Raw genomic sequence first — 23,930 nt, 5'->3', positions numbered from 1 at the left:
CCAGGAATGGGGTGGGGGAGGTAAAGAGGCTGTGGGGATTGGCTGGCTGGGCCACCAAGCCCAGCCTCTCCTAGATCAGAGGTCAGGCCAGGGAGAGAGACCTTCTAGGAGGAGGGGCCAGGAAACCCTGTGACAGCAAGCTGCTCCTGACAGAGAGTGGTAGGTTGGGAGACAAGAGGTGGGCAGTGGGTTGGGTGGTGGTGCCATAGCTAGGGTTGGGGCAGACTGCCCTAGGCAGTGGTTCCAGGTAATAAACTGGCCTAGGAAATGAATAGATACCAGTGGGTAACGAATACACACACTCTATCTGTGTGTATGTCTTTCTGTCTCTCTCTCTTTGTTTCTGTCTTTCCTCTGAATTTCTCTGGTTCTCCCTTTCCTCTCCCAGCCTCAGTCTCTCTCTCTCCCTCTTCCTCTAAATTTCTGTTTCTCCCTCCCCTCTCCCAGCCCCTGTCTACCTGTCTCTGAGCCCATCTTGCCCGTCCCCATCACTCCCCATCCCTGCCCCTCATTCCCTTGCTCCTCTCCCTCTTTCCATCTCTGCCTCACAGCTCACCATCACTGTCTCTTCCTTCATCCTCAGGACTCACTCTGCACCCCATCTGACCACAGGATGCTGGAGCTGAGCCTATCCTGGCTGGGACTCAGGCCGGTGGCAGCCTCTCCGTGGCTGCTGCTGGTGCTGGTTGGGGCCTCCTGGATCCTGGCCCACGTCCTGGCCTGGACTTACACCTTCTACAACAACTCTCGCCACCTTCAGTGTTTCCCACAACCACCAAAACGCAACTGGTTCTTAGGTCACATGGGCCAGGTGAGTGTGAGCAGCAGGACAGGTCTGGGGGATCAGGTTGGATGGACTTCATGAATAGGCCTCAGGGTTTGGGCTGGGGTCTAGGACAGCAGAGAAGCCAGGGAGGCCAGGGAGCCCCCTCTTCCCTCCCTCCCTCATTCCTCTGCTCTGCCATTGAGACCTTCCCCACATCCTGTCTTTCCAGCCTTAGCCTGCTTTGGGGTCCATTTCCTGCCTGCCTTGCACACATTAGTGCACCTCAGAGGCTGGGCTGCACAGAACCTGGTCCCTTGGCCTCTCCAGTCTGCATGGTGGCCTTGAGACCTCCTCAAGGGTGCTGTCCAGGGTCTGCTCTGCATGTGGCCACTTTCCTGTGTCTTTTCATTCTGGGTTACGGCTTCCTTCCAGGAAACAGCTATCACCTCCCCATCCCCACCTATGGCATAGAGCTACCCACCCCCTCCCTGTTCAGGGACCCCTCCCTCTTCTCTTACTCCCCCCCAACCAAGAGGTCCCACTGGTCCCCTCACCCCATCTGGATAAAGTTGGACAATCATTTCCTCTTTCAAAAGCCTTTTTAGACCTTCCTCTCCTCCACGCCTGCCCACCTTGTGCACCAGACCTTGAACTTTCATTGGCCTTTCTCATGATAATTGAACAGTAAATTGTCCAATTACTTATTAACCACCTCCCAATTTGATGACAGTTCTGGTGAGCAGACACTACAGTGCCAAGTGCGGGGCTGGCATATACTGTAAGCATGCAAAATAAATGCTTGAGGACCTAGGTAATGAACATTCCATCACCTCCCTCGGTCAAAGTCAAATGAATGGGTGTCCAGCACCTTCTGCCTAGCAGCCCAGCTAAGAGATGAATGCAACTTTTCTTTCCTGCCTGGGATGAGAACTACAACTTGGGGGAGGACTTACTGCAATTTTATTGTTTATTATGGCAACATTCAGAAGGGAAATACATTCTAAAGCCTGCAGGGAAGATTTCCTGAGATTCTGGGTCTTGAAAGGGTCTCAGCCAAGTCTGGGGAAAGTAGGAATGTTACAAAATCACTGCAGTTCTGCCGTCCCCTCTAACGGCTTGGTGGTGGGGTCTGGTCTTGGTCACTCTTCCTTTCTCTAGCCCCTCTTTCTGTGTGACCTCAGATAAGTGACTCTTCCTCTCTGGACCAATCTCAAGTGCTTTGAGTGCTCAGGTGGCCTTTGGGCAGAGGAAAGCAAATCACAGAGGTGAGAGTGACTTATGTTCACTTCCCAAGAACATCTGGGGGTATTTGTCAGACTTGAATGGGGCACCCAGACGGGGAGGATTCTGAGGGTTTCACCAGGAGACAACCCTCCATTCTACCCTCTTTGGGGAACATGGCCTCTGTTTCTTCTGTGTAAATGGTACACCCATAGGTTAGACAGGATGCAGAGCCTGGCCAGCAGAGATCAGAGCCGCTTTCCTGATGGTTAAGCAGAGTTCACATCTGTCCCTTGCAGTAGATCAGGACTGGAAGGTCTTAGGTCTGCAGACCCTTCAGCATGCCAGGAACTGGAGACTATGTAGATGGAACAGACTATGAAATAAAGTGAGAACAAACCCAGGAAGGAGTCCTGAGGCCACCCTGCTATCCACAAACCTCCCTGGTGGGCATCTCCTCTATGGCCACCCCTTGGGGCTGAAATCACTCCCAGGTCAAGAAAAACTTGCCTTCTCAAGCCAAGATCAGCCTCCCTGTGGGCAGAAAGCCTGTTTTTTTCCTGTGCTCTGGGGTATATCCTTGGGACTTGGAGATGCTCCAGGACCCTCTCTCCCCCAGAGGGAAGGAGGAAGCAAAAGTTCCCTCCATTTGTGCAGAATCCCACACACTGTCCACTGCGGTGGCTTCTTTAGAAGAGTGATGGCCCTTACTTTGCTTGCAGTACCCCCCCACGGAGAAGGGCTTGCGGGACTTCACCCAGCTGGTAGCCAACTACCCCCAAGGATTTAGGATCTGCCTTGGCCCTGCCATTCCCATCATCATTTTCTGCCACCCTGACATGATCCGGATCGTCGCCAATGCCTCAGGTACCCATGCAGAGCTTGTGATGGTGGGTGCCATGACACAGCTCTGGGCTTCCAGCTCCTCCCTGCCAAGCTTCTATGTGGCCCCTACCAACCCCACTCCACTTCCCCTCGTCTGTCTCAGCCATCTTTCTCTTTCCTTCAAATATTCACCAATACCGTTCTTGCTGCCTCTTCCCTCCTCCCAAAGCTGTCTCTACCCAACCCTGGTGTTCTGGATGAAGGACACCCTTAGTCTTGAGGTCACATATCTGATGTGGTAGGTCAGGACCTGGCCAGAGGAAGATGTTGGGCTGTGACAATGCAGAGAAGAAGCAAGGCTCTCTGCTGGGGCATGCTGGAAGTCTTCCTGGAGGAGGAGTTTCTGGAACTGGGTCTGGAGCGATGAGCAGAAATTTTTTCAAGCAAAGAGTAGAGGGATGTTATAAGCATCCATGGCCTCCCAGACCCCTTTCCAGGTCTGGCCTCATCCCACGCATCCCCTGTCCGAGAGCAATGAAGGCTCCTAGCTGGTGCAGGATCCAGGTTGCTATTTCCATGACATCTACCTCTCTCTCTTTTTTTCTTTTTTTTAAATGATTCTCGGCCCGTTTGACTTCGTAAGGGCCTTCACCTCAGCCTTTCGGTCAACCACCCAACCACCGCCATCTTGAAACCTGACATCTACCTCTCTGAAGGGTCGGTTTCTTTGACCCAATCCTGGGGCTTGACCACTTCCAGTTCAGTGTCCTCCTTCTCCAGGCCCCAGGAATCTTCCTGAGGAGACTCTACCACACCCTGGCTCCCTTCCTTTGTCCTCTGCCCCTCCCACCCTTCGACAGTCCAAGCAGGCAAGGGGGACAGGAAGCATGTGGCAGAAACCTTGGCTCTGACACCATAATGCTGGGTGAGCCTTGGAAGCACCCTGACTGCCTCTGGCTGCTGAAGTTGTCTTTCATTGTTAGTAGTGGGGGAAAAACCACCCTACTATGAACTTCGCCAAGAAATCAATTGACTTTGAAGTCACCCTCCTTGAGGGTATATTCAGGCCTAGCTGGGCTCCACATACTAAATAATGTCATCAGACATCTGTCTTCATCATTTAGTCCTGAGTTCATCTATGATGGCTTCCCTGTCATCCTGGTTAAGATTAAGCCCAGAAGCTCAATCCCCACAGAAAAATCAGCTCATTCACAACATTTCTAGGAAAATGATAGGATTTCCTTTAATTTCCCTTGCCAGATTCATAGGACCAGTTCCGCAAGCCTCTGAGTGTCTGGTCTTGGAGGCACAGGGTCCTCTGAGCTATTGTTTTGGGATTCAGAGCAGTTTAATGGCTAAGAACTCAAGCTCTGTATTTGGACAGACTTGGACTTCCACCTCAGGCTTACTGTCTATGAGAATGTCGGCAAATTATTATGTAGAGCCAGAGTTTCTTCACCTGGAATATGGGGATGGAAGAGAAGTTGCATGAAAATGGTGTTTGGGGTCCAAACAGGGAAGTCCCCTTTCTATCATGTATCCTTGCAAGCATGCTGAGTTGCTTCAGTCATATCCAACTCTGTGTGACCCCATGGACTGTAGCCCATCAGGCTTCTCTGTCTGTGGGATTCTCCAGGCAAGAACACTGGAGTGGGGTTCCATGCCCTCCTCCAGAGGATCTTCCTGACCCAGGGATAGAACCCCTATCTCTTACATCTCCTGCATTGGCAGGCAGGTTCTTTACCACTAGCACCACCTGGGAAGGCCATTCTGTACCCAACAGATCCCAGTTCATAAAAGGTGTAGGAGGGACCCTGGGAAGAGACTGAGAACAGAGGAGCAGCTGCTAGAGGTGATCCATGAGTGCAGGTGTCAATTACTGCCTTGCCAGTCTTTGCCTCTGGCAGCCTAGAAGATTGTGAATTGGGTCCTTTTTGTTCCTTTCCAGATTTGGAGCTAAGAGGAAGGTCTCCTGTACACACAGGGCCTGACCAGCACCTATGCGGATGTGTACTGCTAGTGGGTCGGGTCCTGGAGTGTGATCATCCGCACCATCCACCCCACCTGCATCAAGCCTGTGCTCTTTGCTCCAGGTAGATGCCTCCCTGGCCACAGCTTGCTTGCTGCCATGGCCAAAGTGTTGCTTTCAGGTGTGTGGGTGACCAGGGTGCAGGCAGAGGGGTGTGTGGCAGAGATACCAATGTCTCTCTCTCACCTGGATCCCTCATCTGCCTGACCTCCAGACATGTCTACTCATGCCTAGGGCATGTCTGTGTGATGTGGGATGCATGGCCATGTCTGGTCAGGTTTATGTTTCTCCCTGAACTCTGGTTACAGCTGGCATATGTTATACTGGTGACACTTGATATATGTTTACACCTGAGGTCAGAGATTCATACCTGAGGTTCAGCTGTGGCCAAAGATATCTGAGGCATGTTAGGACCTGATTGGTTCTTCTCTGAGATTGTCTGATTCTCCTGCTGGTCATGTTTGGGCCACATTTGGGGTCTGTCTGAGGTCTGGGACTCAGGGTCACTCAGAAATGCTTGAGACCTTACGTGAGTCTTGTCTGATGCAGGTTTTAGGGTATGCTTGGGTCCCCTGGTTCAGGTCATCAGTATATTCAAGTCCTGTCTGGAGCCTGCCTGGGGCACACTGAGGTCAGGTCAGATGGTCTTCAGGTTCATGGCAGAGCTGTTGGGTCATATCAGGTTGTGTCATTCATGTTGGAGCCATGTCAGGACATGTTAACACATGTGGCCATGTCAGATGTCTCAGAAGAGGTCAGTACTGGGGCAGATGTGGTGTCCTTGGTCCCCATAATGATGTTTTGTAAAGTTCTGGGTTATGCCTGTGTCTTCATAACCTGTTGGACCATGTAGGAGCTGTGTCAGGGAATGTTGGGGCATGTTGTGTCATGTTGGGGTGTGTCTAAGCACACAGAGTTGTGTCTATGGACTCTGCTTTGCTCTTTTCTGTTCTGCAGCCTGGTCTGGTCCCTGCCTTCTGTCACCTCTCCACCTGGCTTCTGGCTTCCTATGCTCTTGATCCCATTCCTGCTATGGAGGGCTCAGAGTGGGCAGATTCCTGGCTGGGATCCTCTATTCCACACAAAAGATTGTCCCCTCCCCCTCTCCCTGGCCCCTGATGGTCCTCCTTCATGTCAGCTGCTGCTGCACCCAAGGATGTGATCTTCTATGACTTTCTGAAGCCTTGGCTGGGTGAGTAACTGTTTGTGAAGGGGGTTAGGGATGACCCTGGGGACCCAGGAGAAGGTCTTCCTTTGCCCACTCCCCGTGGCTGTCTCTGCTAGGGGATGGGCTCCTGCTGAGTGCTGGTGAAAAGTGGAGCAGGCACCGTCGCATGCTGACACCCGCCTTCCACTTCAACATCCTGAAGCCCTATATGAAGATTTTCACCAAGAGCGCAGACACCATGCATGTGAGTCTCTTGAACCCAGGGTCCCAGCTGGATTCTTGGGGATAATGGAGACTCAGAGATATCATTTTGGAATTCTGCCTCTTCTGGGCAGCTTGAGTCCATTGTTCTTTCTGAGCCTCAGTTTCTTCAGCTGTAAAAATGAGTACGCTGTGATCCCTGCTTTGCAGGGGGTTGAGACGTATGGAGCCATGTCTCTGGCACATAGTAGGTTTTAGTTTCTCTGTTTCCATTAGGGAAGCCTTGAAATCTTGGAATATGTTTGGTGATAATGAGGCACACTGTGTAGTGGTTATTCCCAAGTAACAACTTCGAAACAATAAGAGTTTAGTGTTGACAACAGGACTGTAAGTCAGTTGGCCGGTCCTTGTGGAGGTGGATGGGGCCGCCCATGTATCTGTGATCAGCTGTGGGTCAGACAGGAAACTTTGCTGAGCCGAAGTTCTGTGCTCTGTCACATTAAGGGCTTGGCTGACTGCAATTTGATCTAGGATGACCTCGCCTGGGGCAAATGGATTTCCTTTCATGACTGTCTTCCTTTAGAAGGTATCTGAGGCTTGTTCACATCACAGAAGCAGGGTTCCCTCAGATTGAGGGGAACTACAATGTCCCTTGGGATCTAGGTTTGGGATAAGCATCTCATCATTTTCAGCATGGTCTACTGGCCAAAACAAGTCTAGGAGCAGGTCATAAATGAAAGATGCTGAAATAGGCTCCATCTCATAATAGAAGCTTCTGAGAAATTACATTGCAAAGGCTTGGGATATATACACAGGGAAATGAAGGACTAGAAGGCAGGCTTCTGTGAAGTGCTTGGAATTTTTCCTACATACAGGCTTCAAGTGAGCTTGCTACTGTTTCATGGATTCTGCCAGAATACATGAGATCCTGGGTCAGAGACAAAGGACAGTTTCTTACTTTTGGCCCAGCAAACAGCATGTGCTTCTAGTTGGTTGCGTTCTTCCTCCATGTCACCAAATCCCATGCAGATGCCACAAGTGGTCTTCAATTGCTGCCTGCTCATGTAGCATGTTGTATTACTGGGGGTAGCAGTATAGGTTTAGGGACTTTATGAATTTTATAGAATTAGAAGCAAGCTTGATATTTGTCCAGGGGGAGACATAACCTTACCCCTCAAGGTTGTTGCCTATAAATATAACTCTGCAAAATGGTTAAGGTAAAGAATGTAGAGATCTTGCAATTTTTTTTTTTTTTTTGCATACCCAACATTAAAGGGCAGGGTTACTCAGAGCTCATGTAAGACTACTTCTTTCAACATAGGAGACATTTTCTTAATCAATTTACAACAATAAGCAGGAAGAAAGTTAACATTTGCTGTGTACCTACTTTATGCATTAATGTTACCACAATATACAAAGATGTAGGAAGCAGAGCCAGGATTTAAAAAACCCAGATCTCCTGACTCCTAGCCATGGGGACTTAACGTCCTAACAGTAACAACTTTCACTTCCACCCAAGCCTGGTTCTTCCTGGAAAGGGGATCCCAGGCCCAGGATGCAGGATCTGAGGGAGTCCATCCAAGTGGTTCAGACTGAGGAGAGGCTCAGAGGAACAAGCTTTCAGCCCTAACGCTGTTCCCTTCTCTGTCCAGGCCAAGTGGCAGCGTCTGATCACAGAAGGCCACACCCATCTGGACATGTTTGAACACATCAGCCTCATGACCCTGGACAGTCTGCAGAAATGTGTCTTCAGTTACGACAGCAATTGCCAAGAGTGAGTCTTGGCCAAGGGCCTGGGAACATGAGACATAGATCCAAAGGAGCAGATGAGGGAGGGGAGACTGGCTAGGACAATCAGAAGGGACTTCCTGGAGGAGGCGGGTCAGAGCTCGACATTGAACAACAGGAAGGGAAAGGAGAAGGAGATATCCTTTTATTTTTTTTCTCTTTTAAAATATAAATTTATTTATTTTAATTGGAGGCTAATTACTTTACAATATTTTAGTGGTTTTGCCATACATTGCCATGAGTCTGCCATGGGTGTACATGTCCCCATCCTGAACCCCCCTCCCACCTCCCTCCCCATCCCATCCCTCTGGGTCATCACAGTGTACCAAGCCCAGGCATCCTGTATCACGTATTGAACCTGGACTGGTGATTCATTTCACATATGATAATATACATGTTTCAATGCCATTCTCCCATTTCATCCCACCCTTGCCCTCTCCCACAGAGTCCAAAAGACTGTTTTATACATCTGTGTCCCTTTTGCTGTCTCACATACAGGGTTATCATTACCATCTTTCTAAATTCCATGTATATGCGTTATTGTACTGTATTGGTGTTTCTCTTTCTGGCTTGCTTCACTCTGTATAATAGGCTCCAGTTTCATCCACCTCATTAGAACTGATTCAAATGCATTCTTTTTAATGGCTGAGTAATATTCGATTGTGTATATGTACCACAGCTTTCTTATCCATTCGTCTGCTGATGGACATTCTAGGTTGCTTCCATGTCCTGGCTATTATAAACTGTGCTGCGATGAACATTGAGGTACACGTGTCTCTTTCAATTCTAGTTTCCTCGGTGTGTATGCCCAACAGTGGGATTGCTGGGTCATATGGCAGTTCTATTTCTAGTTTTTTAAGGAATCTCCACACTGTTCTCCAGAGTGGCTGTACTAGTTTGCATTCCCACCAACAGAGTAAGAGGGTTCCCTTTTCTCCACACCCTCTCCAGCATTTATTGCTTATAGACTTTTGGATAGCAGCCATTCTGACTGGCATGAAATGGTGGTTTTGATTTGCATTTTGCATTGTGGTTTTGATTTGCATTTCTCTGATAATAAGTGATGTTGAGCATCTTTTCATGTGTTTGTTAGCCATCTGTATGTCTTCTTTGGAGAAATGTCTGTTTAGTTCTTTGGCCCATTTTTTGATTGGGTCATTTATTTTTCTGGAATTGAGCTGCAGGAGTTGCTTGTATGTTTTTGAGATTAATTCTTTGTCAGTTGCTTCATTTGCTATTATTTTCTCCCATTCCGAAGGCTGTCTTTTCACCTTGCTTATAGTTTCCTTTGTTGTGCAGAAGCTTTTAATTTTAATTAGGTCCCATTTGTTTATTTTTGCTTTTATTTCCAATATTCCAAGAGGTGGGTCATAGAGGATCCTGTTGTGATTTATGTTGGAGAGTGTTTTGCTTATGTTTTCCTCTAGGAGTTTTATAGTTTCCGGTCTTATGTTTAGATCTTTAATCCATTTTGAGTTTATTTTTGTGTATGGTGTTAGAAAGTGTTCTAGTTTCATTTACAAGCGGTTGACCAGTTTTCCCAGCACCACTTGTTAAAGAGATTGTCTTTTCTCCATTGTATGTTGTTGCCTTTGTCAAAGATAAGGTGTCCATCAGATCAGATCAGATCAGTCGCTTAGTTGTGTCCGACTCTTTGCGACCCCATGAATCGCAGCACTCCAGGCCTCCCTGTACATCACCAACTCCCAGAGTTCACTGAGACTCACATCCATCGAGTCAGTGATGCCATCCAGCCATCTCATCCTCTGTCGTCCCCTTCTCTTCTTGCCCCCAGTCCCTCCATAGGTGCGTGGATTTATCTCTGGGCTTTCTCTTTTGTTCCATTGATCTATATTTCTGTCTTTGTGCCAGCACCATACTGTCTTGATGACAGTGGCTTTGTAGTAGAGCCTGAAGTCAGGCACGTTGATTCCTCCAGTTCCATTCTTCTTTCTCAAGATTGCTTTGGCTATTAGAGGTTTTTTGTATTTCTGTACAAATTGTGAAATTATTTGTTCTGGCTCTGTGAAAAATACTGTTGGTAGCTTGATAGGGATTGCATTGAATCTATAGATTGCTTTGGGTAGTATACTTATTTCCACTATATTGATTCTTCTGATCCATGAACATGGTATATTTTTCCATCTATTTGTGTCCTCTTTGATTTCTTTCACTAGTGTTTTATAGTTTTATATATATAGGTCTTTTGTTTATTTAGGTAGATATATACTTAAGTGTTTTATTCTTTTCATTGCAACAGTGAATGGAATTGTTTCCTTAATTTCTCTATTTTCTCATTATTAGTGTATAGGAATGCAAGGGATTTCTGTGTGTTGATTTTATATCCTGCAACTTTACTATATTCATTGATTAGCTCTAGTAATTTTTTGGTGGATTCTTTTGGGTTTTCTATGTAGAGGATCATGTCATCTGCAAACAGTGAGAGTTTTACTTCTTCTTTTCCAATCTTGATTCTTTTTATTTCCTTTTCTACTCTGATTGCTGTGGCCAAAACTTCCAACACTATATTGAATAGTAGTGGTAAGAGTGGGCATCCTTGTTTTGTTCCTGACTTTAGGGGAAATGCTTTCAATTTTTCACCATTGAGGATAATGTTTGCTGTGGGTTTGTCATATATAGCTTTTATTATTTTGAGGTATGCTAATGCTATGCTAAGTCACTTCAGTCGTGTCCGACTCTGTTCGACCCCATAGATGGCAGCCCACCAGGCTCCCCCGTCCCTGAGATTCTTCAGGCAAGAACACTGGAGTGGGTTGCCATTTCCTTCTCCAATGCATGAAAGTGAAAAGTGAAAGTGAAGTCACTCAGTCGTGTCCGACTCTTTGTGACCCCATGGACTGCAGCCTACCAGTCTCCTCCATCCATGGGATTTTCCAGGCAAGAGTACTGGAGTGGGGTACCATTGCCTATTCCTGCTTTCTGGAGGGTTTTTATAATAAATGGATGATGAATTTTGTCAAAGGTTTTCTCTGCATCTATTGAGATAATCATATGGTTTTTATCTTTCAATTTCTTAATGTGGTGTATTACATTGATTGATTTGTGGATAGTGAAGAATCCTTGCATCCCTGAGATAAAATCCACTTGGTCATGATGTATGATTTTTTTTTTTTTTTTTGCTAGTGGTTCTCTATTTATTTATAGTATTTTGCTCCCGCCAATCCCACAAACTACATATTTGATAATAAACAAGCATGGAGATCTTTTTAATGTGTTGTTGGATTCTGTTTGCTAGAATTTTGTTAAGGATTTTTGCATCTATTTTCATCAGTGATATTGGCCTGTAGTTTTCTTTTTTGTGGCATCTTTGTCTGATTTTGGTATTAGGGTGATGGTGGCCTTACAGAATGAGTTTAGAAGTTTACCTTCCTCTGCAATTTTCTGGAAGAGTTTGAGTAGGATAGGTGTTATCTCTTCTCTAAATTTTGGGTAGAATTCAGCAGTGAAGCCATCTGGTCCTGGGTTTTCGTTTGTTGGAAGATTTCTGATTACAGTTTCAATTTCCGTGCTTGTGATGGGTCTGTTAAGATTTTATATTTCTTCCTGGTTCAGTTTTGGAAAGTTGTACTTTTATAAGATTTTGTCCATTTCTTCCAAGTTGTCCATTTTATTGGCATATAGTTGCTGATAGTAGTCTCTTATGATCCTTTGTATTTCTGTGTTGTCTGTTTTGATCTTTCCACTTTCATTTCTAATTTTATTGATTTTTCTCTCTTTGTTTCTTTATGAGTCTGGCTAATGGTTTGTCAATTTTATTTATCTTCTCAAAGAACCAGCTTTTGGCTTTGTTGATTTTTGTTATGGTCTGTTTTGTTTCTTTTGCATTTATTTCTGTCCTAATTTTTAAGATTTCTTTCCTTCTACTAATCCTGGGGTTCTTCATTTCTTCCTTTTCTAGTTGCTTTAGGTGTAGAGTTAGGTTATTTATTTGACTTTTTCTTGTTTCTTGAGGTATACCTGTATTGCTATGAACCTTCCCCTTAGCACTGCTTTTACAGTGTCCCACAGGTTTTGTGTTGTTGTGTTTTCATTTCCATTCATTTCTATGCATATTTTTATTTCTTTTTTGATTTCTTCTGTGATTTGTTGGTTATTTAGCAGCATGTTTTTCAGCCTCCATATGTTGGAATTTTTAAGTTTTGTCCTGTAATTGAGATGTAATCTTATGGCATTGTGGTCAGAAAAGGTGCTTGGAATGATTTCAATTTTTTTTAATTTACCAAGGCTAGATTTATGGCCCAGGATGTGATCTATCCTGGAGAAGCTTCCATCTGCGCTTGAGAAAAAGGTGAAATTCATTGTTTTGAGGTGAAATGTCCTATAGATATCAATTAGGTCTAACTGGTCTGTTGTATCATTTAAAGTTTGTGTTTCCTTGTTAATTTTCTGTTTAGTTGATCTATCCATAGGTGTGAGTGGGGTATTAAAGTCTCCCACTATTATTGTGTTATTGTTAATTTCCCCTTTCATACTTGTTAGCATTTGTCTTACATATTGTGGTGCTCCTATGTTGGGTGCATATATATTTATAATTGTTATATCTTCTTCTTGGATTGATCCTTTGATCATTACATAGTGTCCTTCTTTGGCTCTTTTCACAGCCTTTGTTTTAAAGTCTATTTTATCTGATATGAGTATTGCTACTCCTGATTTCTTTTGGTCTGTATTTGCATGAAATATCTTTTTTCCAGACCTTCCCTTTCAGTCTGTATGTGTCCCTTGTTTTGAGGTGGGTCTCTTGTAGACAATATATATAGGGGTTTTGTTTTTGTAACCATTCAGCAAGAGTTTGTCTCTTGGTTGGGGCATTCAACCCATTTACATTTAAGGTAATTATTGATAAGTATGATCCCATTGCCATTTACTTTGTTGTTTTGGGTTTGAGTTTATACGCCCTTTCTGTGTTTCCTGTCTAGAGAATATCCTTTAGCCTTTGTTGGAGAGCTGGTTTGGTGGTGCTGAGTTCTATCAGCTTTTGTTTGTCTGTAAAGCTTTTGATTTCTCCTTCATATTTGAATGAGATCCTTGCTGGGTACAGTAATCTGGGATGTAGGTTATTTTCTTTCATCACTTTAAGTATGCCCTGCCATTCCCTCCTGGCCTGAAGAGTTTCTGTTGAAAGGTCAGCTGTTATCCTTATGGGAATCCCCTTGTGTGTTATTTGTTGTTTTTCCCTTGCTGCTTTTAATATTTGTTCTTTGTGTTTGATCTTTGGTAATTTGATTAATATGTGTCCTGCGTTGGTTTACCTTGGGTTTATCCTGTTTGAGACACTCTGGGTTTCTTGGACTTGGGTGACTATTTCCTTCCCCATTTTAGGGAAGTTTTCAGCTATTATCTCCTCAAGTATTTTCTCATGGTCTTTCTTTTTGTCTTCTTCTTCTGGGACTCCTATGATTTGAATGTTTGGGCATTTAACATTGTCCTAGAGGTTTCTGAGATTGTCCTTATTTCTTTTAATTCATTTTTCTTTTTTCCTCTCTGTTTCATTTATTTCCACCATTCTATCTTCTACTTACTTATCCTATCTTCTGCCTCCATTATTCTACTGTTGGTTCCCTCCAGAGTGTTTCTGATCTCATTTATTGCATTATTCATTATATACTGACTCTTTTTTATTTCTTCTAGGTCCTTGTTAAACCTTTCTTGCATCTTCTCAATCCTTGTCTCCAGGCTATATATCTGTAACTCCATTTTGTTTTCAAGATACTGGATCATTTTCACTATCATTATTCTGAATTCTTTATCAGGTAGATTCCCTATCTCTTCCTCTTTTGTTTGGTTTGGTGGGCATTTATCCTGTTCCTTTACCTTCTGGTATTTCTCTACCTTTTCATCTTGTTTATATTTCTGTGTTTGGGGTGGCCTTTCCGTATTCTCACAGTTTCTAGAGTTCTCTTTATTGTGGAGTTTCCTCACTATGGGTGGGGTTGGATCCGTGGCTTGTCAAGGTTTCCTGGTTAGGGAAGCTTGTGTCAGTGTTCTTGTGGGTGGAGCTGGATTTCTTCTCTCTGGAGTGCAATGAAGTGACTAGTAATGAGTTATGAGATGTCAGTGGGTTTGGTGTGACTTTGGGCAGCCTGTATATTGAAGCCCAGGGCTATGTTCTTGTGTTGCTGGAGAATTTGCGTGGTATGTCTGCTCTGGATCTTGTTGGCCCTTGGGTGATGCTTGGTTTCAGTGTCAGCATGGAGGCGTTTGATGAGCTCCTATTGATTAATGTTCCCTGGAGTCAGGAGTTCTCTGGTGTTCTCAGGATTTGGACTTAAGCCTCCTGCCTCTGGTTTTCAGTCTTATTCTTACAGTAGCTTCAGGACTTCTCCATCTATACAGCACTGATGATAAAACATCTTGGTTAAAGATGAAAAGTTTCTCCACAGTGAGGGACACCCAGAGAGGTTCACAGAGTTACATGAAGAAGAGAAGAGGGAGGAGGGAGATAGAGGTGACCAGGAGAAGATGGGGAATCAAAAGGGGCGAGAGCAAGCTAGCTAGTAATCAATTCCCTATGTGCTCTCCACAGTGTGGATCCCTCAGAGATGTTCATGGAGTTACACAGAGAAGAGAAGAGGGAGGAAGGAGACAGAGGTGGCCAGGAGGATAAAAGGGGGAATCAAAGGGTGAGAGACAGGTCCAGGCAGTAATCAGTTCCCTAAATGTTCTCCACTACCCAGAACACACAAAGAGATTCAAAGTTGAGTAGAGAAGAGAAGGGGGAGGGAGGAGATAGAGGTGACCTGGTGGAGAAAAAGGATAGTCAAAAGAGGGAGAGAGCAGTCAAGTCAGTAATCTGATTCCCAAGTCAAAATGGGTACTGAAGATTGGGTTCTTAAAGGTGCAAAATTGATAACAAATACCAATAAGCAAAGATTAAAAATCTAGAGTAGAGGTTCAGTTCAGTTCAGTTCAGTTGCTCAGTCGTGTCTGACTCTGCGACCCCATGAATTGCAGCACGCCAGGCCTCCCTGTCCATCACCAAAATCCCAGAGTTCACCCAGACTCACGTCCATCGAGTCAGTGATGCCATCCAGCCATCTCATCCTCTGTCGTCCCCTTCTCCTCTTGCCCCCAATCCCTCCCAGCATCAGAGTCTTTTCCAATGAGTCAACTCTTCGCATGAGATGGCCAAAGTACTGGAGTTTCAGCTTTAGCATTATTCCTTCCAAAAAAATCCCAGGGCTGATCTCCTTCAGAATGGACTGGTTGGATCTCCTTGCAGTCCAAGGGACTCTCAAGAGTCTTCTCCAACACCACAGTTCAAAAGCATCAATTCTTCGGCGCTCAGCTTTCTTCACAGTCCAACTCTCACATCCATACATGACCACAGGAAAAACCATAACCTTGACTAGACAAAGCTTTGTTGGCAAAGTAATGTCTCTGCTTTTGAATATGCTATCTAGGTTGGTCATAACTTTCCTTCCAAGGAGTAAGCATCTTTTAATTTCATGGCTGAAGTCACCATCTGCAGTGATTTTGGAGCCCAGAAAAATAAAGTCTGACACTGTTTCAACTGTTTCCCCATCTATTTCCCATGATGTGATGGGATCGGATGCCATGATCTTCGTTTTCTGAATGTTGAGCTTTAAGCCAACTTTTTCACTCTCCACTTTAGATTCTCATAAATACAATATTAAAGAAAAAAACAAAGCCACAAAAATTATAATATATATATATATATATATATATGAGGTTTGCTTTAAAAAATAGGGTCTTTTTGTGCAAAGTAATAGTAGGTTATAAAATGAAAATTAAAAGAGTAATAGAGGACTTAAAAATAATTTTATTTTTAATTTAAAGAATGATAATAGTAAAGATATATCTAAGACTTTCTCTGGTGTTGTTGTGGACAGTGTGGGGTCAGTTCATTTTCAGATAGTTCCTTAATCCGGCTTATACTTCTCAAGATCTATAGGCCCCTTCCTATGTAGCTGGTGCTAACTACAGGGTTTTAATCTATTGCACCTGTCACTTCCAAGGTGGTTCCCTCTGTTTTATTTAGCTTCTTCTGTTTACTGGTCTCTTCAGTGCCTAATTTCTGCCCTGACACAAGGTGGCGGTGGTGGACACTTTTTTAGGCTCATTCCGTTGTGCTGTGGGGAGCGAGGAACACTGCAAACAAATAACACTGTCGTGTGCTCGCAGTGTCTCAGCCACACTGGGTTTGCCCCAGCTCCCAGCGTTTGTGCTTTCCCTGTCTGCACTGCTTAGGCTCTAGGTTGCTCTGCCGGGAACTGTCTGAGGCTGGCCCTGGGTTGTATGCACTTCCCAGGTCTAAGCCGCTCAGGTTCAGGTACTCAGGTGCTCCAGAAAGGTGCAGGCTTGTTTTAGCCTGCATTTTATGTCTTCCCAGGTCCAAGCAGCTAAGGTACCAGGTGCCTGGCAAGCAGGGTCGCTGCAACTTATCGCCTCCCCCGCCCCTGCCACTTGGTTTTCTGGGTGTACAACTAGTGCACCTTCTCAGGTGTGCTGTGTGTCTCTTCTGGGAAGCTGATCTCTGGCTGTGACCCTCCCGGCAGATGTCGACCATCCAGAATATCAAGAAATCTTGGTTAGCAACGAAGCCTGCTTGCAGTTGGTAGATGATGCCTCTCTGGGGCCACGATAGCTCCCTTCCGGCTCTGGCTGCCCTCACCTGCCTGTCTCCAGTGGGGGGTGGGCCAGTCCACAGCCGGCTAGCTCTGCTCAGTCCTTTGTTCTGTGAGTGGGCCTGGTGGTGTCTTAGGTTAGGGCTTTTCGCGGGATAGCTATCCCACAGTCTGGTTTGCTATCTCAAGTTAGTTCCTTCAGATTGCCCTCAGAGCATTCAGGCCTGGTCTTTACCCTAAGCAATGCAGCCCTTGCCTCCCTGCCAAGCCCCTGCTTGCTAGTGGCAGATGCGGGTGTCTGTGCTGCTTATTCGCCGGGAGTTACCACTGGGCACATAATCTGTGGCTTTTGATTATTTATTTATTTTTCCTCCCAGTTATGCTGCCCTCTGAGGTTCCAAGGCTTGCCACAGACTTGCCAGTGAGAGTGTTTCCTGGTGTTTGGAAACTTCTCTCTTTTTACAGACTCCCTTCCCAGGATGGATCTCTGTCCCTACTTCTTTTGACTCTCTTTTTATCTTTTATATATTTTTTCCTACCTCCTTTTGAAGACAATGGGCTGCTTTTCTGGGTGCCTGATGTCCTCTGTCAGCATTCAGAAGTGGTTTTGTGGAACTTACTCAGCATTCAAATGTTCTTTTGATGAATTTGTGGGGGAGAAAGTGGTCTCCCTGTCCTATTCCTCCACCATCTTAGGACCCTTCACCCACTTCAGGAGATATCCTTTTAGGTAGGTAGAATTGCTTGGAAAGTGAAGTTGCTCAGTCGTGTCTGACTCTTTGTGACCCCGTGGACTGTAGCCCACCAGGCTCCTCTGTCCATGGGATTCTCCAGGCAAGAATACTGGAGTGGGTTGCCATTTCCTTCTCCAGGGGATCTTCCCAACCTAGGAATCAAACCCAGGTCTCCTGCATTGCAGGCAGATGCTTTAACCTCTGAGCCACCAGGGAAGCCCTTGATAAAAACTAGCAGGCTAAAATGAGCAAAGTGTGTGCAATAGTGAGGAGACACCTTGGAAATAAGTTTAGAGGAGTGGGCTTAAAACCTTCTGAAACCAAACAAAAAGGATAGGAAATTTATTCTGAGGTTTCCAGAGAGCCAAGGAAGATATTTGAGCACATGAAGGTCATGGTCAAAGTTGAGCTTTGAAGATGTCCAAGAGATCACTTGTCAGATGACTCAGGACCAACTGTGATAGGCACAACACCATTCAACTGTGTTGACACGGGAAGTAAGGAGAGTAAGGAAGCTGTTATCCCCATTGATCAGCTGGGCAAGGTTAAGGTTCTGAATTGAGTGAACACTGTGGGGAAGGAATGGGGAACAGAAACTGGGTGAGAAAGGAGAGAAGCCTGATGTCTAAGCTGTACTCTGGGTGCCTGGGGAATGGAGGCAGCTCACGGAGATGGGATGTGGGTTGAGAAGAGTTTGAAGAGCCACATCTCCTGGCTCATCCCCACACTGTATCTATGAACCATCTGTTTCTGGAGCCTCAGCTTCCTGAAGGGAGGTAGCCCCCAGCTTCTGGGCTTCTGGTATTTTAAGTGGTGGCTTCCCTTCATGCTCTCATCCTTCAGGAAGCCCAATGAATATATTGCCACCATCTTGGAGCTCAGTGCGCTTGTGGCAAAGCGGAACCAGCAGATCTTCTTGCACATGGACTTTCTGTACTTCCTCACCCCAGACTGGCGGCGCTTCCGCAGGGCCTGCCGCCTGGTACATGACTTCACAGATGCAGTCATTCAGGAGCGGCGCCACACCCTTCCCAGTGAGGGTACTGATGACTTCCTCAAGGCCAAGGTGAAGACCAAGACTTTGGACTTCATCGATGTGCTTCTGTTGACCAGGGTGGGTTCCTCTGGGATCTGAGTTTAGGAAGTAGAATGGACTTTTATCTGATCAGAGAACTTAAATAAGATACAGAGGGTACTGGAGAGTCATGGAAGGTGCTTGAGGAAGGGAAGTATGGGTCAGAGATTGTGTGGCATACTGTCTGCAGGGACTGCTATTTCTGAAACTGTCAAGGGCCTGAGACTTTAGTCTACTTCCAAGTTGATAAGTTAGTCTCTCTCTGTGTGTGTGTTGTATGTATGCAGAACCTTGGATCAGAGCAGAGCATTAATTTCAGTAGTCATAGTAGAACTTAGCTCTGGTTCTCCATTTGCAAATTCTTTTGAGGGCACCATGATACTTGTACTTGTACATGCAGCCACACTAGCATCACAGCAGAATTACCTCCAGATTTTGAAATTTGGAACCCATACAGGACAGCTAATACTTCTGCCCCTTCTTCCCTAAAGTGGGTAGGGAAAGGTATATGGATAGGCATAGGAAGACGGAGAGAGAGAGGGAGAGAGGAGAGAAGAAAAGAGAGATTGTTTGGAGCTTAAATAAATCATCTTTGGTGAGAAAGCAGTCTATGATTCTATAGGTTTAATACCCATTCCCTATCTCCAGGATAAAAAGATCTTTGGATTTACTCACCAAGCCTGTGAGCAGATGTCTTTGGGGACAAGGCTCAATCTCTAGCTTCCAAAACAAGTTGCTAGTTGAGTTGATCATCCTGTAACCCAGGTGGACATTACCTTTTTTCCTCCAAAATCCCTCATCATATCAAAACATAAAAATATGAATGGATCACTGATTTCTATCACCAGGCACAACATAGGAGGCAAAGAAATAGAGACATCTGGAGTGGGCATAAGAGGTCTAGGAGTTCCGGGTGGGCTTGGGTTTCTGGATGGATGATGGAGATTCAGAGGTTTTTGCAGTTTAGGCTCAGGGACTATGAGCTAGTGGGATTCTGGGGATCTTGCTTTCTCTCCAGGATGAAGATGGGAAGGGATTATCAGATGAAGATATCCGGGCTGAAGCTGACACCTTCATGTTTGAGGGTGAGAGTCCCAGTGTGGGACTACTTAGAAGGCTGGGTCTCTACTCCAGGATGTTGCCAAGGGGACCTTGGACCACTCAACCCCTCCCCATCCTCCCCATGGGAGGGTACTGTCCACCCTCTGGTGCTGAAGTAGCCCAGAGATCCAAACCTTTCTTGATACTCCTCAGGCCATGACACCACAGCTAGTGGCCTCTCCTGGGTCCTGTACAACCTTGCAAAGCACCCAGAATACCAGGAACGCTGCCGGCAAGAAGTGCAAGACCTTCTGAGGGACCGTGAGTCTAAAGAGATTGAGTGGTGAGTGCAGGTCCTCATGGTGTGCTCCTGAACCCCTCTCACTGACTCTGTTTCCTGGCTGGGGATAAGGGAAATTTTGTGTGGATTTTGTCATTATTACTTAGTGGGAATAGTAGCAAAGCTCAGAAGCTGGATCTGTTACTCAGTATGGATAGCAGGGTAAAGTTTTCTGGCTTTGAGGACAGAAACTTGGATTTCTGAGATAACTGGTGACAATGTGGGAGGGCAGATGTTGCTACTTAGCACGTATTCACTATGTGAACTTCCCCTTCACTCTGTTACCTTTCTCTCTAAAAATCACGTTTTCAAACGTCTTCATTCCATGAGTGTTTGCTGATCTCCTGACCCCTATATCTTCATATTATTTAGTCCAGGATTCACATGGAACTCTTAGGGACTAAAGTCATTCACCACCTGTCCAGGGATACCCGCATCTTCCTCCATCCAGTCCCCATTCAACAAACACTGGTACACTGCCTCCTTCTTCTCAGTTCTATGACATCTCCAATTCTTCTAAGTCCCATTCTGTGTCCTGGAGACTCGGGAAGGACCAGACCCAGTCTTGCCTTCCAGGAGCTCTCAGCCTGGTGAGGAATAGTCCCAGGTCAGAACATTACCAGTGTAGATGGCCAGGGTGGGGTTTTTATTTAGAGAGGAAAATCGAGGTTGGAAAAAATGTCCTCAACTTAGATCTTCCAAGATGAGCAGTAGCTATTTTGAGGTGCATTTTAGGTGCTCTATGGTCAAGAAATAGCAGGGCCAAAATGAAGAGATGGAGAGTAAGAAGGTGTAGGGGAGAAGGGGAGTGAGAGGCAGGAGGGAGGGAGGGGTTCGATTTGTACATGTGACTGACTGACTGTGTAAGGTAGATTAATTCCTAATATCAACACACACTACTCCAGAGTGTGGAGTGGATAACCAACTTTGGATATTAAAATAATATAGTTTAAATATAGTCTGAGATTTTAGTATGGAGACCGTATGCACATTTTGTTAAATTAACCCTTAAATATTCTCGTTGTTATGGTAAATCATATATTCTACCTGGATAGAGAAACATCTATATGTTCATGTGGCATACAGACACTAACATTTCTTGCTAAATTTAAACCAAATAGTCGATGTCATCATCATCTTTTTTCATCATCTTTTCTATTATTTCTCACAGGAAAGCTAACAATGTATGGTTATAAATTTCTTGCCCAGTGAACATGGTAACACTAAAAATATGGAGTGTCATATCAATAGGAAAAATAAAGCCTGTTTAATAAAAGCTCTTGTAACAACTGGAGAGTTAGATGGAAAAAATGAATCCAACTTCTTTCTCAGGTCTTACATGAATGTAACATCGACATGAATCAAAGGTATAAAATATAAAATAAATGTATCTTAAAGGCTCTAGAGGGCTTCCCAGGTGGCAGAGTAGTGAAGAATCCACCTGCCAATTCAAGAGACACAGGAGACATGGGTTTTGTCTCTGGGTTGGGAAGATCCCCTGGAGCAGAAAATGGCAACCCACTCTAGCATTCCTGCCTGGAGAATCCCATGGACAGAGGAACCTGGCGGGCTACAGTCCATGGGGTAGCAAAGAGTCGGACACAACTGAGTGACTGAGCATGCACAGGCACAAAGGCTCTAGAGGAAGCCATGGGAAATTATTTGTAGTTCCGCAGAAGAGAAGGCCCTATTCTTGACACAAGTCTCGGAGCTGTACAAGAAGACACTGATATACTGTTACATGAAAAAGATACAGACCAGGGTGTACATTATACAGCATGCTATTAATACTATATAACTTTTAAAATGCAATACACTCTCCTTGGAAGGATACATAAAACAAAGTTACCTAGGGAAACAGTGAGGAGGGGAAATGAGTGTTGGGCCATAGGAGTGTGTAGTTTTCTAATTTTGAACTAGTTAACTGTACCATTTATTAAGAATTTAAATCACCACACAAAATGAAGAGGATTAGGGAAAAAACTCAGTCCCCTTACTGGATCTTATCTTCAAAGTTTATAGAAATTTTCTAGTGAATTCTCTTGTTTTCTAAATATAAAATCATTATCTGCCAAAAATGACACATTTACCCCCACATTCAAATGATATTTCTCTCCTCCCCACCCCCATCTAATTGCATTAACTAGTGTCTGTAGTGCAGTAATAAATAAGAGTAAACATCATTTAATCTGTTTCTTTTGCTTCTTACTCATCTGCCTTTTGATTTCGTTCTTGCTATAAAGAATAATATATTTCTATACAAATTTTTGAATATTTTTATGGCTAGATTTTGGGTATGTTGCTCAGAAAAGCTGAAAACATCAGACTCAATTTTGTCTGGTTCTTCTGTGATACTGCTTTTCTTTCTATCTTTTTAAAAACCATTTAATTGAGGTACAAGGGATAAAGAAAAAGCTGTATAATTTATGTATATGACTTACTGAGTTTGGAGATATTTGATCCATCTGTGATTTTGTTCTGGGCAGAGAGGATCTTATGGGGCACCAGGAGGGCTGGTGGTGTGTCTCTGTTTTTGCTCCCTGGATAGTTGTCGTGGGGCTTCCTTAGGGACGACCTGGCCCAGTTGCCCTTCCTGACCATGTGCATCAAGGAGAGTCTGCGATTGCACCCCCCGGTCTCGGTCATCTCCCGCCGCTATGCCCAGGACACTTTGCTTCCAGATGGCCGGGTCATCCCCAAAGGTACTCACAATGACTAAGGGAGGAGTTTCCTGGTGAGAAAGAGGGGTCAATGAGGCAGTGAGGACCTAGCCCTGCTGCCCTCTCTTGTTCCACAGGTGTTATCTGCCTCATCAATATTATTGGGACCCACCACAACCCATCTGTGTGGCCAGACCCTGAGGTGATTCCTCCCCCACGTCATACCTCCATCATCCCTGTCCATTCCCCTTGGGAGGCCCAGGGGAGACTACAGAATTCTGATTGGCAAATCAGACATCACCTCCCTCCCATTATACACACATCTGCTTCTCCAAGGATGGATGTCCTGGGAGATCCCATCCAGTAGCCTTGTCTTGTTTTGCCCCCAGGTCTATGACCCCTTCCGCTTCGAGCCAGAAAACATCAAGGGGAGGTCACCTCTGGCTTTTATTCCCTTCTCAGTGGGTCCCAGGTGAGGGTAGTGGGCATCTGAGGTAGGGATGGGGTGGTGTGTTGGAGGTTCTGGGACTGAGATTCCAGACTTGACTCTCTGGTAGGGGAGTGGGGAAAATGAAGATGGTCAGAGTTTTGGTTCTCCTTCCCTCCCCTCCCCTGGAAGTTATAGGAGTGTTTGGGGAATGATAGTGGGTCCAGAAGGGGTCTACATTGTGCTGGGAGTCCTGTTTCCCTGCCTGCTGGTCTGTGTCCCTGAATGGGTTTTCGGTCAGGCTTAGATATTCAAGCCTATGTGGGGGTCCCAGGCAAGTTTCGTATTCTCTATCACTGTGGGTGGGGGTGGGAGTTGTGAGCTAGATTCTAGGAGCGATGGGGCCTGGATGAAGTTTCCCAGCACAGTCAAAGACCTCACTCCGGCCCACAGGAACTGCATCGGGCAGACATTTGCCATGACGGAGATGAAGGTGGTCCTGGCGCTCACGCTACTGCGCTTCCGCGTCCTGCCGGGTGAGGAGCCTCGCCGGAAGCCAGAGCTGATCCTGCGTGCGGAGGGCGGACTTTGGCTGCGGGTGGAGCCGCTGAGCGCAGACCAGCAATGACACAGCAGCCCTTTCTCTCCTGGAATCCTCCCCTGGTCTAGCCACCTCCCTGAAAATTCCCAGGAATAAAAACTATGTGGTCACTTCTGCGCTATTCTCATCAACAGCCAGCAGGGGGCGCTTGGTACTTTCTAGGTTCAACAGGACCGGAGTGGCTGTGAACTTGGGGGATAGGAGGAATGTGTGTGGGAGGGAACGCTGATGTGGTAGCTGGAGCGCAAACCTGAGTCATGAGGGTAAGACTACTCGTTAGGGAAGGTTGACCAGAGAGCTTGATGTAGCCAGGATCAGATTCACTCCCTGCTATTGTACTGCCAAGGTCACCATCCCTGTCTGCCATTTACTAGCTGTTTTGTTTGGGGGAAATCGTTTCTCTCTCAAAGCCTCATTTTATATTACATAATAGCAGCCATGTCATTGC

The 23,930-nt window shown here is 45.5% G+C and overlaps 1 protein-coding gene across 6 annotated transcripts; it reads left to right on the top strand.

Annotated features, from left to right (window-relative positions):
- The first annotated feature begins 86 nt into the window (after positions 1–86).
- Positions 87–23,592, top strand: LOC147368218 (cytochrome P450 4F2-like). 6 transcript variants are annotated; one of them, XM_086408698.1, is made up of 13 exons: positions 87–159; positions 584–811; positions 2,710–2,854; positions 5,980–6,033; positions 6,126–6,253; positions 7,863–7,984; positions 18,182–18,452; positions 19,432–19,498; positions 19,668–19,797; positions 22,363–22,496; positions 22,592–22,656; positions 22,844–22,926; positions 23,335–23,592. In XM_086408698.1, exons 2-13 carry the CDS (start codon positions 614–616, stop codon positions 23,507–23,509), a joined length of 1,572 nt encoding a protein of 523 aa, XP_086264824.1. In that variant the 5' UTR covers positions 87–159; positions 584–613; the 3' UTR covers positions 23,510–23,592. The 6 variants fall into 6 exon arrangements, with proteins under 6 accessions (XP_086264824.1, XP_086264827.1, XP_086264829.1 ...); XM_086408701.1 differs by having other exon boundaries at positions 91–159; positions 18,182–18,404; XM_086408702.1 differs by having other exon boundaries at positions 156–281; positions 18,182–18,404.
- Positions 23,593–23,930: the final 338 nt, after the last annotated feature.

Source organism: Bos grunniens, chromosome 7, assembly GCF_055505025.1.
Source record: "Bos grunniens cultivar Pamir isolate PY7600 chromosome 7, Bosgru_T2T1.0, whole genome shotgun sequence".
Classification (NCBI taxonomy): domain Eukaryota; kingdom Metazoa; phylum Chordata; class Mammalia; order Artiodactyla; family Bovidae; genus Bos; species Bos grunniens.
This window is presented reverse-complemented; position numbering and strand designations above follow the sequence as displayed.